The following is a 15,458-nucleotide window of genomic DNA, read 5'->3' as shown; positions in this document are numbered from 1 at the left end:
ATCTTCAAATTGCCAAGTTTGAAAAAAGTTGCTTTAAGTGCAGGGGTCTTCAACCTTGGCAACTTTTAAGTCTGGTGGACTTAAAGCTGGCTGGGGAATTCTGGGAGTTGAAGTCCACCAGGCTTAAAGTTGCCAAGGTTTCAGACAGCTGCTTTAGTGTATATTCAGCTAGGAGTGATCTAGCACAGGGGTCTCCCCCTCTTGGCAACTTGAAGACTTGTGGACTTCAACTCCCAGAATTCCTCAGCCAGCAAAGCTAGTTGCTAAGGTTGGAGACCCCTGACCTAGCAAACTCCAAGATCTTCCTTAGAAAGAGATTGGGGGTGGGGAAGAGTATTCTCTCTCAGGACAGCCCTGATTTTTTATTTGTTTTGACCCAATCAGAAGCAAGCTGGGCGCCGCGGGTACAATAGCTGTTGGCCAACAAATTTCTCTTCCTATGGGCTATTCTTTTGCCTAATGCCCTGTGCTTCCTCGAAAATGAGCAAAACCTTTGGGGTTTTGTTTTGGTTTTTTATCTTAATGCCGCTCCAGTCGCATCCTCAGCCGATCGCAGGTCAGGTTGTGTGAACGTGGAGGCAAGGCAACCTTTGAGCTAGTTGCCATTTCCAAGCCTTCGCCAGGGAGAAGCCAAAGCAGGCACTAAAACTCGAAATGGAAGACCGGCTGGGTTCCATTGGGTTATACGGAGCCGAAAGTTTTATATTACTCTTGTTCTTATTCCCACTGCAGTTGTTTCCCTTATTTTTTTTTTTATCTGGGTCCAAGTTAACATCACATATGTAAGTTTCTTTTTTAAACCCAATTATATCCACTGACTGTGTAGTTTTAATATACATCCACACATTAAAACTAAACAGTGATTTGCTCGTTTGCGGCTTAGCTTGCTGGGTGAATTCAGCCGGCGAGGCTTGTTGAGAAGGAGGAAGCTACTCGTGGCTCTTAATTTCAAACCCGAGAGCGGGCTGTCTCATCCTTGGGAACTTTGATATGCGTGGACTTCAACTCCCAGAATTCAACGCGTACACTCGGCTGGACTTTAGTAAGCGGATGATAGAGTCCCCCCTTCCCGAAGATAGAGTGTCGCTGGCAGAGGCTTATAAGGTAGGGACGGTGGTAGGAACAGCTGTCCCCCCCCCCCTTGGCTGGGAAAAGGGGTGACTGCTGTCGAGGGCAGGTGAATGGATAGACAGAATAGAACAGAAATAATTGACCCGATAAACAAGTCTGGGAGAGAAGGTAAGTGGCAAAGGGAAGCCTTTTAAAACACTGGCTGGGTCCAGGTGATCCACTTAATCTGGATACTGAATTTGCCCAGTGCATTACTTAAAATAACCAAATGGGCTAAATCATGCACGACCCCGGAACCAGGTTTAACATTTAACAAACGTGACCTGGTTGTGACAGCCATTTTTCACTTGCTTAGTTCAGCGAATTATTTGAACAGGGGACTCTGGAAATCCGGGGCGGGAATGAAGAAGATGCTAAGAAATAAGGAAATACGACTTTAGCAACAGAGTGGTCAATGTCTGGAATACTCTACCTGACTCTGTGGTTTCTTCCCCAAACCCCAAAAACTTTAACCTTAGACTGTCTACTATTGATCTCACCCCTTTCCTAAGAGGTCTGTCTGTAGGGGGCTTGCATAAGCGCACCAACCTACCATCCCTATCCTATTGTTTCTTTTATTTTTCTTATATGTATCCATGTATTCATAACTATGTTTTTACTTATACCTATTATCTTGAAAGCAATTGACAAACCAAACCAAATAAATAAATAAATAAAAAGATCAAAGCACGGAGAGATGCACAACCCTGCAAAATAATCCAGCATTTATTTATTTATTTCCACCCCATAAATTCAAACATCTTAGTAGGTGTTTTTTTAAAAAATAGTGGCTATTCTGTTATACATGCGAACAAGATAGATAAAGATGGTAAGATACTCCTGGTCTATATTTACTATTTTACTGAAAAGTTATGAAATTGTTACATCTGAATTCCCTAATAGGAACATAAAACAAGGGTAAATATTCATCCAATTCATTCATAAATCTTTCAACATTCATCTTTAGGGCCAACTTAAAACAAAATGAAATGCTGTGGACTCAGGGTTATAAGGTTGTGCAATATTTTTTTCCCAAATTTCTATTTTTCATTGAGTGCTGATTTAAAATCACAATAATTGGTATTACTGAGAATTTGCTTTAATTTATAGATAACTTCAGTAGGTGGCAGTAATGCCCATCTTATTTTAACTTTCTTTAATTTCTTTAAATTACTTTAATTTAAAAAAAATACTGTGGGTTATTGAACAAACTGCACGATAAACATAAATCATACTTTGATATTGATTTTTTAGTACTTATGAAAAATGATAAATGTGGGAAAGTAGGAAGAAGGTGTCTAGCTTGTTCACCGCCTTGTTACTTATAAAGTAATAAAGGCAGAATAAAATTCTAATAATAAACAGCAAAATGTTATTATTTTTTTAAAATAGATCTCAGCGTATTCATTTTCAATATAACAGTTGCCCTAGTGAATGCATGCGTTTTTTATGTTCTATCAATTATCTGCAACAGTAACAACTCAAATTTCTCTGTTATTTATTATGAGCAATTGTTGTTCCTCTAACTAGGAAAAGCGTGGCATCAAAAGCTATCAGAAAACAAAGTATTCAGACAAAGCAGTTGTTCCTTCAGTACTGGCATTTCTGATCATTCTTTGTGTGAAACAGCAAACACGTGCAATGTTATCTTAACACAGAACATCAAACCGTCAGTTCCTTGGTCTCACAGAAGTTTCATCAAGGGGAAACCATGGAGCAAGAGAGAGTTGGAGGCCATCAGCTGGGGCTGTGTGTGCTTTGTGGTTTACCAGCAGCAGGTAAAACTAGGATAGCACAAGCGCTGAGTTCCTCCTTGAGGAAGTGCAAAGGATGGTCCTGCATTCTTCTCAGTTATGACGACCTCATTCCTTTGGAAGCATTCAGTGAAACAGAGGTAAGATTAGGGTAAGTTAAGTAGTAGACTTTCATCAAATGTATTATCATCACTTACTTCAGAAGATTCTGGGCAGTTGGAAGATTTTCTCACTAAAGTTTTTTTAATGCAAATTTAGTAAGTTAATCAACAACAAATAGCAAATTATGAGAATAAAGAGATTTATAGAGTTAAATCCCAGCTTGATGTTTAGAACCATTAAGGGTGTGTGTATGTGTGTTACATACAGGCACACACATTGATGGTTGTCATTGCACTGTGGTATTTTGGTGGTAGTCATTGCACTGTGGCATTTTCAGATTTCATATTAACTTTATAGTTTAATTAGTTCAATATTTTATTTTTAAAATTAACAAGCTTATCTTGTGTATACATAGTCTTAAATTTGCTAGTACGAGTATAATCTGTATATAAAGGGAGCATACTGGTTTATCACAAATTCATTAAATCCTTGACGTTAATAAAATGTCATGTTAGTTTTGACTTTATTTTCATAGCAATTAGTTTGTTTTAATAGAATATATTAACATTCTCAGTAAAAAAAATAAAAATACATCAATCTTTTAAATACTTATGTATGCTGGATAACATTAACATCAATACTAGCCTGCATTTTTAAAACTTGCAGAAATAAGCTACTGGAAATAGTTCTGTATCCAAATTTTACTATTTTGTTCTTTAGTTGTAATATTTATATTAATTACCAACATAGTGTTAAATTTTGATAGTATTTTTATATATAATTACTTGAGAAGAATAAAAAGTTATGTTTGAAGAAATGCTTAATGTTTAGCAGATTAGTATTAATCTAACTGATACTGTGTTACTATTAGGAGATTTATATTAATATACTGAGAGAAGTAAGAGTTTTACAGTACCTTAAAACATTGCTGTGTAAGCTGTTACAGAATATCTTCTTACTGTATGCCCCTTTTCCATAATTGAAATTAATATGTGTTGTATATATACTAATGGGGGGAATGTGGCCATCATAATTCCAAAAACAAGTACTAAATAGCTCTGGAAGGTCTGTTGTAACTTCGAACAATCCTTAAGTGACTTGTCATAAGCCAAGGACTACCTGCCTACCTACATGGTGTGTGTGTGAGTGTGTGTGTGTGTGGACAGTGCATTCAGAAGGTATTCAGACCCCCTTCACTTTTGTCAATTTTGTTATGCTGCAGCCTGGTTCTACAGTTGTTGAAATTCCTATTTTTCTCTCAACACCCTATAATGACAAAGTGAAAACAGAATTTTAAAATGTCTATTGATTTATTAAAAAGAAAAAAACTGAAATATCACATTGGCATAAGTATTCAGATCCTTTACTCCATACTTTGTTGAAGCACCTTTGGCAGCAATTGCAGCCTCAAGTCTTTTGGAGTGTCACGGGACAAGATTTGCAAATCTGGTTTGGGAGATTTTCTGCCATTCTTCCTTGCAAATCTTCTCAAGCTCAATGAGGTTGGATGGCAACCGTCAGTGGACAGCCATTTTGAGGTCCCTTCAGATTTGTTCAATAGGATACAAGTCAGGGCTTTGGTGGGCCACTCTAGGACAATCACAGAGTTGTCCCTAAGCCACTCCTATGTTGTGTTGGCTGTGTGTCTAGGATCGTTGCCATGTTGGAAAGTGAACCTTCAGCCCAGTCTGAGATCCTGAGCACTGTGGAATAGGTTTTCATGAGTATATCTCTGTACTTTGCTCCATTTAGCTTTCCTCAACCCTAACTAGTCTTCCAATCCCTGGTGTTGAAAACACCCCCACAGCATGATGCTGCCACCACCATGCTTCACTGTTGGGATGGTATCCCAGATTGGTGGAGGGCTGCAGTGATGGTTGTCCTTCTGTAGAGGTTAGTGTTACAAGTGTTGTACAAAATATCTGAAGGGGTGTTTCCCAAAGCCTGTGGACATAAGCAAAACCATCCTTCCTGAAAGAATTAAAGCAACCGCATATTCTAGAAAGCTCAGCTGCACTGCTTTTTAGCAATTCTACGCATGCACAACTTGCATCGCAGATTGTTTCAAAGGACATTTTTTCTCTGAACACATGGAGCACATGGAGTGCACATGGAGATAATCTGAAAAGGCCTTCAAAGCAATTGAGCTGAGTCTTCAGGAGCATGCAGCTGCTTCTGTGCTTTGAGGAAGTGCACTTTCTTCACGCGCATGCAAAATGCCCCTTCAAATGCTTTGCACTGAATCCTTTGTCCAATTGTGCTGTTAATTTTGAGGGGGTCTGCTGCTAATTTGTTCCAACAGGAACTGGAGTTAAGTGGTTTTTCTGGAAAGACTCTAGCAGTACCTTTATAGTGAAATTGAGCTTTCTATCAAAATATGTGTGTTGGGGGAAGGATTTAAATTAAATAGAATGACATAGCTAAACAGAAAAAAATTACCAGTGATCTAAAATATGATGAACACCATATCAAAATCTATGGAGACCAAATCTCCATTTTATATTGAGGTAAGTAACAGTGCATTCGTTGCCATTGATAGCTGCTCCAGATTTGTTGCCATTGATAGCTGCTGCAGCCAATCTGTAATCTAACATGAATAATTGTCTTCTTACATTATAGATTTCTCATTGGAGATCATACCGGCATGAATTATTATTGTACCTTGAACACTTCCTTCAGGCTCTTATTAAAGGACGGCATTATGTTCCTCCTTCAAACAGAACTGAAACAATGTGGAAAAGTTTTTCCTCCTGTTTGATAGAACAAGGATTAATATCTGCAGGAACAGAAGACTCTGCATTTTGTCAATATTTAATAGATTTCATTCCACTCAGGCCAATATATTTTATTTTAGATGACAACTTTTATTATCGGAGTATGAGATATGAAGTGTACCAGTTAGCTCGCCAGTGTAAGTTGGATTTTATATTTTACGCCAGCGATTCAACCTCACAATTTAGCAATGCAAACCATAATGTTGAGTCGTTGTAGTTAAAAGAGATTTTTCTTGGTGAGCGGGGTTGAACTTCTCAATTACATCTTTTGTGCTGTCTTACAAATCAGTAAAGTGTTGCATAGAACACCTCTACCAAAACATCTTTAGTGGGCAGTCATCCATGGTACAGGATGCCACTATTTTTTTGCCTGATTTTTGTGAACTGTTGTTTTTGATAGACTTATAAATCTTGGGGCATGAGTATAGAAATGACTTTTCTCAACCTGATGGATGGCCTTGGCTGGAAGAGGACCATAAATCTCTGTGAGATGGAGAGTCAAATTACTTCAATCGCCAATAGGAGTATTTCTTTTCTTGCCTTTCTTTCCAGTTGGACAGCGATTCTGATAAATTGGCATCTGTTCATTGGTGGATTAGTATGCAACAAAGAGGCTATTGGTTAGGAGTTCCTCTGTGTAAGGAGGGGCTACTCCAGCTGTTCCAGACAAATTGGTGCTGTTCTTGAATCTGAGGTTGTCAGTCTGTGGTGTTCAGCTGTTCCCGGAAGGACATTGTGAAAACTGTTATATCAGTTAAAGCTGGCATGCCAGCTGCAGCTTCTTCTGGACAGAAATATTTTGACCTCAAAAATTCACATTTTGAAAGATTGATTATTCATTATTTATTAAATTTAGAGGCCATCCAACTCTATCAGGACAGCCTACATTTTTTAAAAAAGTAAAGAACAATAAAACATTACATAGTACACCAAAGAACTGTCTGTAGGAGAATGGGATTAAATTTTACTAGCGTTCGGATGACCTTGTTTTTCCACATTTAATACAAATACTGATGATTGTTAAAGGTAACTCCTTCAACATACATATCTATTCAGGTGTTTCCTCTTTTTTTTTACTTTGCATGATCTAATTGTTCTGTTTCTCTTGGTACTGAATTTAGGCAATTGCTACTTATTTAGGGTGGGGGTAGGAGACTTCTAAGATATTTTGTATCCTGCAGGGTTCATTCTGACAGCATAAAAGTGGGAAAAATACAGCTTTCATAAATCACCTCTCTTAAAAAAGAATTTCTTCTCATTGAAGCCAGTGGAAAGAACATAGCCAGCTCTGGGACTGCTGTAGATAAAGTGCTGGGTAGAAGTATGTCCGAGAGTTTGGATGGTTTTATAACCTGCTGAGCAAATTCCCTGGGCTGCAAATATCATAGTTTTTCTCTTGTATTGAAACAAATTCGTCCTTAAAGGCTGACACCAAAGAGTCAAGCTTTTCTCGTGTAAAGGATAATGTAATTCATTGACATAATAAGCTCAAAAGGGGAAAATTGATCACCCCATAATCCTATTTGATGTCTTCAGTTTTCCAAAACTATTTTTCATGCAATGTATTTTATGTAATGCATATATGCATTTTGCTTGCATATCAACAAGATTTAACCTGAAAAACTTGTTTAAGTAGCTATGCAGATTTGTGTGTGTGTGTGATTACATTTAATAAATATTTAATTCACCCACTGTTTAATTTTTAATTTCAGTAAAGTTTTTTTGCATCTTACACAGTTTGAATTTTAAATGACCGTTTTTGATAATACATATTTTTTATTTTTTAGATTCATTGGGCTTCTGTCAGTTGTTCCTAGACAGCCAGGTTGAAGTTTGTTTAGAAAGAAATTCTCAGAGAAAGGAGCCATTACCTGAGGAAACCATATTTGCAATGGCACAAAAGCTAGAATGTCCAAATCCAAAAAAATACACGTGGGAGCAAAATAGCCTTATTCTGAAAAGTGCTGAATTTTCATTTGAAGATAAGTATGTTATCTCATTGCAACAATTATTTATATTCTTTTTATAATGATCTATGGGCAGTCTCTGTGTGTAGGATTCTTACTTCAGAGGAAAGGAGCTTTTGAGAACAGCGAAAACTTACATAGTCTAGTAAAAGTTGCTTTTGGAAGATATGGGGGAGGGTAAGGCTCCTACTTGTAGAGAAACTCATTCATTTGTACTGAATTGCAGTTTGTACATTGAGCTTCAGGGTTTAACTTATTAAATGGATGTTATTGGTCCCATTGATCTCAGATATTATCCTTGAACAAACTGCTAGACGTCTATATGTGTGTGCATTTGCAACTTAATTTTATATATTTTTTCAGTCTTCAGGTGTTTAATTTGTTATCTTCTGCTTTGGAAAATCCAGTAAAATCTATGGAAGAGAATGCAGAAGAAAAGGTACCTTGGATTCTGTGGGTAACAAGTTCAAGAAATTTGTTATATGTAGGATGCCCTTGATAGGAATAATATATTTTGCCCCTGACATTGTGGATAAAAATAAACAAGAGAGCTGGACAGCTATCTACTGTTCTATACCAGGAATGACCTCCCCCTGCCTAAAATGGAGGAGTGCAATTTTTATTTATTTTTAATTTATATGCTACCCATCTCACTATCAAGTAACCCTGGGCAGCTTGCAACATCATAAAAGGACAATATAAAACAACGAGAACATTAAACACATTAAAAGCATTCAGCATTAAAATCAAGATATTAAAATAATCAAAAGACTGGATAAAAGGGATCAGCGCACAATTGGTCTTTGACAGTTCAGAAGCAGATCAAATGGGATAGATGCAAAACTCAGATTCATTTTAATTATATCTAATCAATGGTGTGTGTGTGTGTGTGTGCGCGCACACACAACATGTTTGTTCAACTAATGGAGAGGCTTTAGAGCCATACACTTCGGAGGGCAGGGACTGCACACACTATGGAAGCCAAACTTTATTCATATTAAAATATAAATATTATTTATTGTTCAATTTCTGCTTCCCAAAAGCTGGGTAGAATAAAAAAAATTACTGCTCAGAAGGGTTAGGGTTAACCTTATTGCTTATGATTGTTTTCTATTTTTAAAGTTCCTAAAACAAAATTTAAATTTTCCAAATTGTCTCCTGGCCTTTTTATACAAATGCATCACCAGTTTCAAAATCTTAAATGTTGATCTTTGACTTAAAGACACTGCGTTCTGAAAATATAAAAGCAAATCCTACTCAGTACTACTAATGTTGAGGTGAGAGTTAAATGAAAAATAATGCTTCTAATTTTATCAACTGCAAACAGGTGGCAGTAATGATGCACTAGAAGTTCAGATACATTCTTTAGTATCTTGTTCTTTCAATTCAATTGATGGAAAGTTGCTGTGAGAAAAGGTTGCATTATGTAATTGTATGTGGGAATAACCTTGGGAGAGCAAAGGAAGAGATGTAGCCTAGACAATGATCTGATAAACGGAACTTTAATCTGAAGGAGGAGGATTGGTGAACATGTCTCAGAAGTGCCTCTCCCTAGTTCTGGCCAGAAAAAAACAGCCCAAAGTTGGATCTTGGAGTATTTCCCCGCCTCCTTTTCCCCTATAGTCTTTGATGCCAGGAAGTTTTTACTTTTTCCCAAAATTTGAATAAATACATTTTTGGACATCAAATGAGGTGGAAAAGATTTACAGAATCTTTAATGTTTAAGAAGCTTGTTCATCACTGACAAAAATGTGTACTGATTATGTGGAGAAGGAATACAGGTAAAAAAATAGCCCATTTCAAGTATAATTTCTCATTTACAGTAAAATACCCCTATTTAAGCTATAGTTATGCAGGCAATACTGGAGGCAATACTGTTCATTCAGCCCTTGTGTATAAAATTAGATTGTGGAGGGAACTTGCTGCAGAGTTGGAAGAAAAGTAGACACTTTGGGGCTATGCCAAAACTTGGCAGGGAAGGTGAGTAAGTTTCAGAAAGTAACCTAGAATTGTTCTGATACAAAGTAATCTGTATTGTTAATTCTTGCTAATTTATCAAAGTTAGACACCATCCATCTTACTATCCAGAATTCTGGTGGACCAAGGGATCAGTAACTCTTATTAAAACTATGTTGGTTGATCTTGACTAGGAGATGGATCGGGCTATATGTGCAAGCAATGTTCTACATCAAGCTGATCAAGCTCTCAGGCGAACAATCTCTGAAACAATGCAGAAGGCTAAAGGTATGCTTAGCAAGGGATGACTTCACTAGTGGGAATGCAACTTTTCTGAGAATTTTACTGCAAGGAGGGCGCAGGCCTGCTTTTTTTCAGATCAACTAAATGTTGATCCATTGGTTGCAACAGGAATTGACTGACTGGCTTGTCTCCTGAGCCTAATGTCATGGGCTGAGGGAGAGTGCCCCAAAGTCAGCCAGCCAGCTTTCATGAGTAAGAAGAAACTAGAACTTATAGGCTCCTGGTTTCTAGCCTGGTACCTTAGCCACTGGACCAAACTAGCTTTCACTATAGGAAATTTAACTATTGCACTGAAGACGGTGCTAACAAATGATGCCTATGGGACATTTTATGGCTGAGACTGTTTTCATACACAGAAGAGATCATATATATAATATATATATATTATTGGCAATTGAAAAGTTATTGACAGATCACTGTTCTGCAATGGTAGACCTGGTATATATATATTAAACTAAGCAAGACTTTTCTAGACAGGACATCAGAGAGCTGGGCTGGCTGTAATATATCTGAGAAGGATAGTAATCTTTCAGTTGAAAGGTTGGCTGTTTTTTTATTGGGAGGTTGAGTATTATAGGTATAAAATTAAGTCTCAAAAGTTTAGTATATATTGGTGATATACCCTATGGAGTTGATAAGCTGATTTATAGACTAAGCCACAACTGGCTGGGTTTATACAACACACGAAACATGTCTTTTATACTACAGAGGCTGATTATACCTGCTAAGCCAAAGGAAACAAACTACAGTATACCCTAGACTTGTTTATAGATCTGTTTTATAGCTGTAGCCATGTTCTTTTTAGATAATAGCTATCCTTCTGAAATGTTAAGATAATACCATGTTTAAAGTACAGCATTTCATTGTTTTGTTTTCCAGCCAAAGGCCTTACCCCAAGTGAAATGAAGATTTTGTCTGAGGAGCTCAACAAGCAGAAAGTGGAATTCTTAGAAAAAATAAAACAAAAGACTAATAAAGAAAATCAGTTTTATGTAGAAAATAGCCCATTTAATATAACTTCTGTATTTTCCCAAGAGACAGATGATATTGTTAAAAAGTATTTAAATAAACATTAGCATTTTATTTTGCTTCATGATGTGGTATCAACGGTGTGATGGAAATTTAACAAGAATAAAGCTATATATAATAGATACAGCTTCCCTGTGTAATTTTAAAAGCAGCTAAATTTAGTTCTGAATGGTAGAATATATTATTCAATCCGAGGAATGTTATTTCCGGCTTGAAGATGTTTAATTAAGGGGCACTATTTTTTTTCTGCCAGCTTTCCATATTAGTTGCCTATAATTATAGCTCTTGCAGAGATAGATAAGTCTCCTTCTAAGCTCCTTATAACAGCCAGGCAAGCAGGCTGAAAGATCCCCGTGTCTTGCTAAATAAAAGCAATAAAAGTGTTAGGATAACTTTTAACAGGTATTTATTACACCAATTTGTTCATAATGCCTAATGGATTTTGACTGATCAGGAAAAAAAATTAGATATGCTTAATGCCTGCAGGTAAGTTCACTAAGAAATCCTTGTTACCAAATGAGTTTAACGTGAATAAATGTTTGAAGTATTAGGATTCCGTTTTTCATCCCAAATGGCTTCCTTTTGTTGGTAGCAAAAATCCAAGTTGAAATATATTCTTTTGTAACCTTTATAATATTACCATGTATCAAAAAATAGTGTTTCTGATTTCAGGCAACTCACTATTGTCAGTGGTGACCTACCTAATGGTCCCCCTCGCACATACCTGCTAGTCGTTTCTGGCTCTAGGGTGTGGTGCTTATCTCTGTTACAAAGCCGAAGAGCCAGCACTGTCTGAAGACATCTCCGTGGTCATGTGGCCGGCATGACTAAACGCTGAAGGCGCACGGAACGCTGTTACCTTCCCACCATATTGCCCCAACAATATGCAAGTTCCTATTTTTCTACTTGCATTTTTACATGCTTTCGAACTACTAGGTTGGCAGAAGCTGGGACAAGTAACGGGAGCTCACTCCATTATGCGGTGCTAGGGATTCGAATTGCCAAACTGCCGACCTTTCTGACCCACAAGCTCAGCGTCTTAACCAGAGCCACCGCAACCCTGACATTCATTGACTGAATGAGTCCTTGTCATTCAGCAACTTCAAAGTTATGACAGCACTGAGAAAAGTGAGTTAAGACTGTTTACACATTTACGATCACTGCAGCATCCCCAGTCACATGATCAGAATTCAGACATTTTAGGTGGTTTCAGTGTCATGCGGTCATGTGATCCCCTTTTGCAACCTTCTGGCAAGAAGTCAATGGGGAAGCCAGATTCATTTAGAAACTGTGTTACTACTTTAACAACTGCAGTTATTCACGTTACAATTGTCTCACTTGGCAACATAAATTTTGGGCTCAATTATGGTCATAAATTGAGGACTACCTACACATAACAAGGATGTTTTTTTTTTTTAACTATATCGTTTTTAAGCCTGAGTGCATGATCTGCAATATTCCTTGTTACTGACATTTGCTGATTTGCCCGAAATATGTCCATATCTCTATGCATTCTGTCTTTCTTATATATGTTTGATCCTTTATAATAATGGCTTGTGTTCTCTTGATCATAACTTGGTCATCATCCATGCTTCTATTCTACAAAAGTACTGGCATGACTTAAAAGCAATCTGCCAAGAGTCTTTTAATTTCCTCCAAAATTAAGTTTACCTGTTTTTCAAAAAGAAGCCCTCACCTGTTCAATACTGTTTCCTACTTCATTGCTACGTGGCCATTTCTTGCTGAAACATAATTGTTGCACTCTGCCTTGTTTTCCAGTTAGCATATCTGAATCTGTTATTTTATTCTGCCCACCCATCCCTGCTTCTAAGTTATTTCAATTCTTAATGAATTAAAGAGAAAAGAAATAGGTAACACCCCATTTTCATTTCACGGGTTTCAGTATTTTAAAATACAAAATTCGTATGTGCAGTAAGGCAGAACATGCCCTAATTGTTCACGAGTGAAGTGCTAGAATGGGACAGGACTACCAATGATCTTGTCACTTGCTTGATATAATTGGCACCAACTAGTATTGGTATTTTCCTGTTAAACCTGCTCTCCTTATCACCTAGCAAAACAGGACAAATGAACTGGTTATTGGTTAGTAGACTACAGTAATCTGCCTGACAAATTGTATTCTGTATTTACCCATTATTGCGAGCACTGGAAATTGTATAGATCAAAGATGTTATCTGAGATGGATGGGAACGAAGCAGTGAATATCCAACAGTACGAATTATTCAAAGTGATCTGTTGTAGGAAGATTATTAAAAAACATTTTCCAAAATACAAGGCTGGTGGTGGTCATAGAAAAAGGCTTCTTTCTTTGGAATAGAATTTTTTTTTTTTTTTAAGAAACAAAGGCAAAATATAATTGTGATTAGAAAAACACTTTTGGAACTGAAAGAGTTTCCTGCAAGGAGTTTGCTGAAGTTTTGTATTTACACAGATGGAAAACCTGGATAGCACATTTTTAAAAAAAATTGTATTCTTGAAAAACTATTGAAAAACTCAAGACTATAACAAAATAGAACAAGGCTATGTGCATCCTGTCCAATACTATAATTGGGTTAATTAAAAATAGCACAGCATTTTGGTTCCTATCACAAAAGCATAGACACACTGATTGTTCCATCCAGGCCGAGTGCTTTGACATCTCAAATATGGCTTTTGTCATTGAAATAGGGGACTTTAAATAAATTTACTGATTTCTCACTATTTTTGTCAGTTGCACCCCATTCACCTTTAAATTAAATATCTAATTTCATGAATTTTTTTGTTTGTCCTAGAAATAGCATTATGGACTACACAGTATACAATCCCACGGGGCTTTATAAACCACTCTGGCGGTTTACACTGTTTTGCATATTGCCCCCAACAATATGCGAGAGGCTGAGTCCATCTTCAGGCCCGTCAGGATCAAACTCCGGGCTGTGAGCAGAGTTTGCCTGCAATACTGCATTCTAACCACTGTGCCACCAGTGCTCTTATCCTACTTATCAGTCTTTGTGTTACAGGTAGCAGTTCACAATCAATAGTACTGCAAAAGGCATCAGGGAAATTTCTAAAATAAGTGGAAGTGTTCCTTGGGCAGCACTGCCACTTTAATGCCAAAATCTAGACTCATTTGCATAAAACAAAAAATGAACATTAAAAATATTAGCATTTATTGAGCTTTTGCTGCAATGTTATTGATGTTGAACCCAAATCTTTAAATTTCTACATTTCCAAAGGACCTATTAATGAAGTTATTTCGTGTAATGACCCTATTTGGAAGTTGTACAGACAATCAACAGATCACAAGAATTGGTACTTCAGGCTTGCACTGTTTACATAGTGGAGTCCAGTGTAACCTAGTCAGTATGTTTGGTCTTTGTATGACCAGATTGGTCCAAGTAGAAACTGCAAAACTATGTATTGCTGTTATAGGGACCCAAAATATCTGCAGATCAGCTTTCCCAAAAGAGATCACTGATACATACTTTCTCATAAATACCTATGCACACAACCACATGCACTTTTAAACCTAATTAAAATGGTAGAATATACCATTTGTACTTTTAATTTAGAGCTAAACCACACCATTATCTCTTTCAAATGCAAGACCTGCAGAAGGTCTTGGATTCCTATACCAGCACTACATATTTTGAAGCTTCCTAGATTTCTGCATGGACCAGTGTGGCTATACAAAGACCAAAATCATTGACTAGGTTACAGCTGACATCTGAACACACACACACACACACACACCCCTCATTAGAAACTGGTAACATGGAAATCTGCTAGAAAGGAACATCAGGTAAATAGATAATTATCTGCTGTTTAAAAAAAGTCCTTCAAATATTTAATATTTTACTCAACTGGTAAGCTACTGAATATTACTCATCATGAGACCATTTACAGCACTTTTGCAAATGAAAGTATCAATCACTCAAATCTTTATTACCATCATAGACCAGCAATGCAAATAAGACTTGAAATATACTTGGGAGATTTTTTTTTTCTCCCCGAAAAGAAACATTCCCCCCTCTGAAGAAATGCATGAATCCACTGATTTGCTGTAGGCAAATGAAGTCATCAACAGCTATCTTGCAAAAATAGTAGCTACTTACCAGACGCTTCTACCTTTCATGGTTTACCGCAGGTGGACAACATCTAAGCCCAACTTCCATCAATAGCTATGTTCAGCAGTGATGGGAATTTAAGCGCTAGGGCATTTTGTGAGATCCTTTTGCAAGGGATTTTAAAAACCACCACTGATGATAACCAGTGCTAACCAGCAAAACTTCAAATAAAAAAAAGGAAATTCCAAAAATGCTCTGACCAGAGATAGCATGTAAGAGTGTCTCTAAGTAAATGACATTTTTCCCCCCTTACCACCCTGTACTCCTCCTTCCAAAGGTCTGGAAAGGCCTGTTTTTCAGAAGGATCAAACGTTCTGAAGATGAAGCTTGTAATCA

General features: G+C 37.0%; 1 protein-coding gene across 9 annotated transcripts; it reads left to right on the top strand.

The window, feature by feature from the left end:
• Positions 1–1,030: 1,030 nt before the first annotated feature.
• PSTK (phosphoseryl-tRNA kinase) lies at positions 1,031–11,115 on the top strand. Of its 9 annotated transcripts, none has more exons than XM_087964366.1 (7): positions 1,031–1,104; positions 2,769–2,888; positions 5,586–5,877; positions 7,528–7,726; positions 8,071–8,146; positions 9,858–9,951; positions 10,846–11,115. In XM_087964366.1, the coding sequence occupies exons 1-7, from the start codon at positions 1,051–1,053 to the stop codon at positions 11,040–11,042; spliced, it is 1,032 nt and encodes a 343-aa protein (XP_087820492.1). In that variant the 5' UTR covers positions 1,031–1,050; the 3' UTR covers positions 11,043–11,115. The 9 variants fall into 9 exon arrangements, with proteins under 9 accessions (XP_087820492.1, XP_087820491.1, XP_087820490.1 ...); XM_087964365.1 differs by having other exon boundaries at positions 1,065–1,104; positions 2,769–3,004; XM_087964364.1 differs by having other exon boundaries at positions 1,065–1,104; positions 2,641–3,004.
• The last annotated feature ends 4,343 nt before the right edge of the window (positions 11,116–15,458 follow it).

The sequence above is a fragment of the Notechis scutatus genome, chromosome 4, assembly GCF_049901735.1.
Source record: "Notechis scutatus isolate UNSWTSFEM ecotype Mainland chromosome 4, rNotScu1.2, whole genome shotgun sequence".
Taxonomy (NCBI): domain Eukaryota; kingdom Metazoa; phylum Chordata; class Lepidosauria; order Squamata; family Elapidae; genus Notechis; species Notechis scutatus.
This window is presented reverse-complemented; position numbering and strand designations above follow the sequence as displayed.

Coding starts and splice junctions, on each gene's coding strand:
- PSTK (XM_087964363.1), top strand. CDS start 1,182: ATGGATAGACAGAATAGAACAGAAATAATTGACCCGATAAACAAGTCT. Junction 5,878..7,527: donor GTACCAGTTAGCTCGCCAGT/GTAAGTTGGATT, acceptor TTTATTTTTTAG/ATTCATTGGGCTTCTGTCAG. Junction 7,727..8,070: donor GAATTTTCATTTGAAGATAA/GTATGTTATCTC, acceptor ATATTTTTTCAG/TCTTCAGGTGTTTAATTTGT.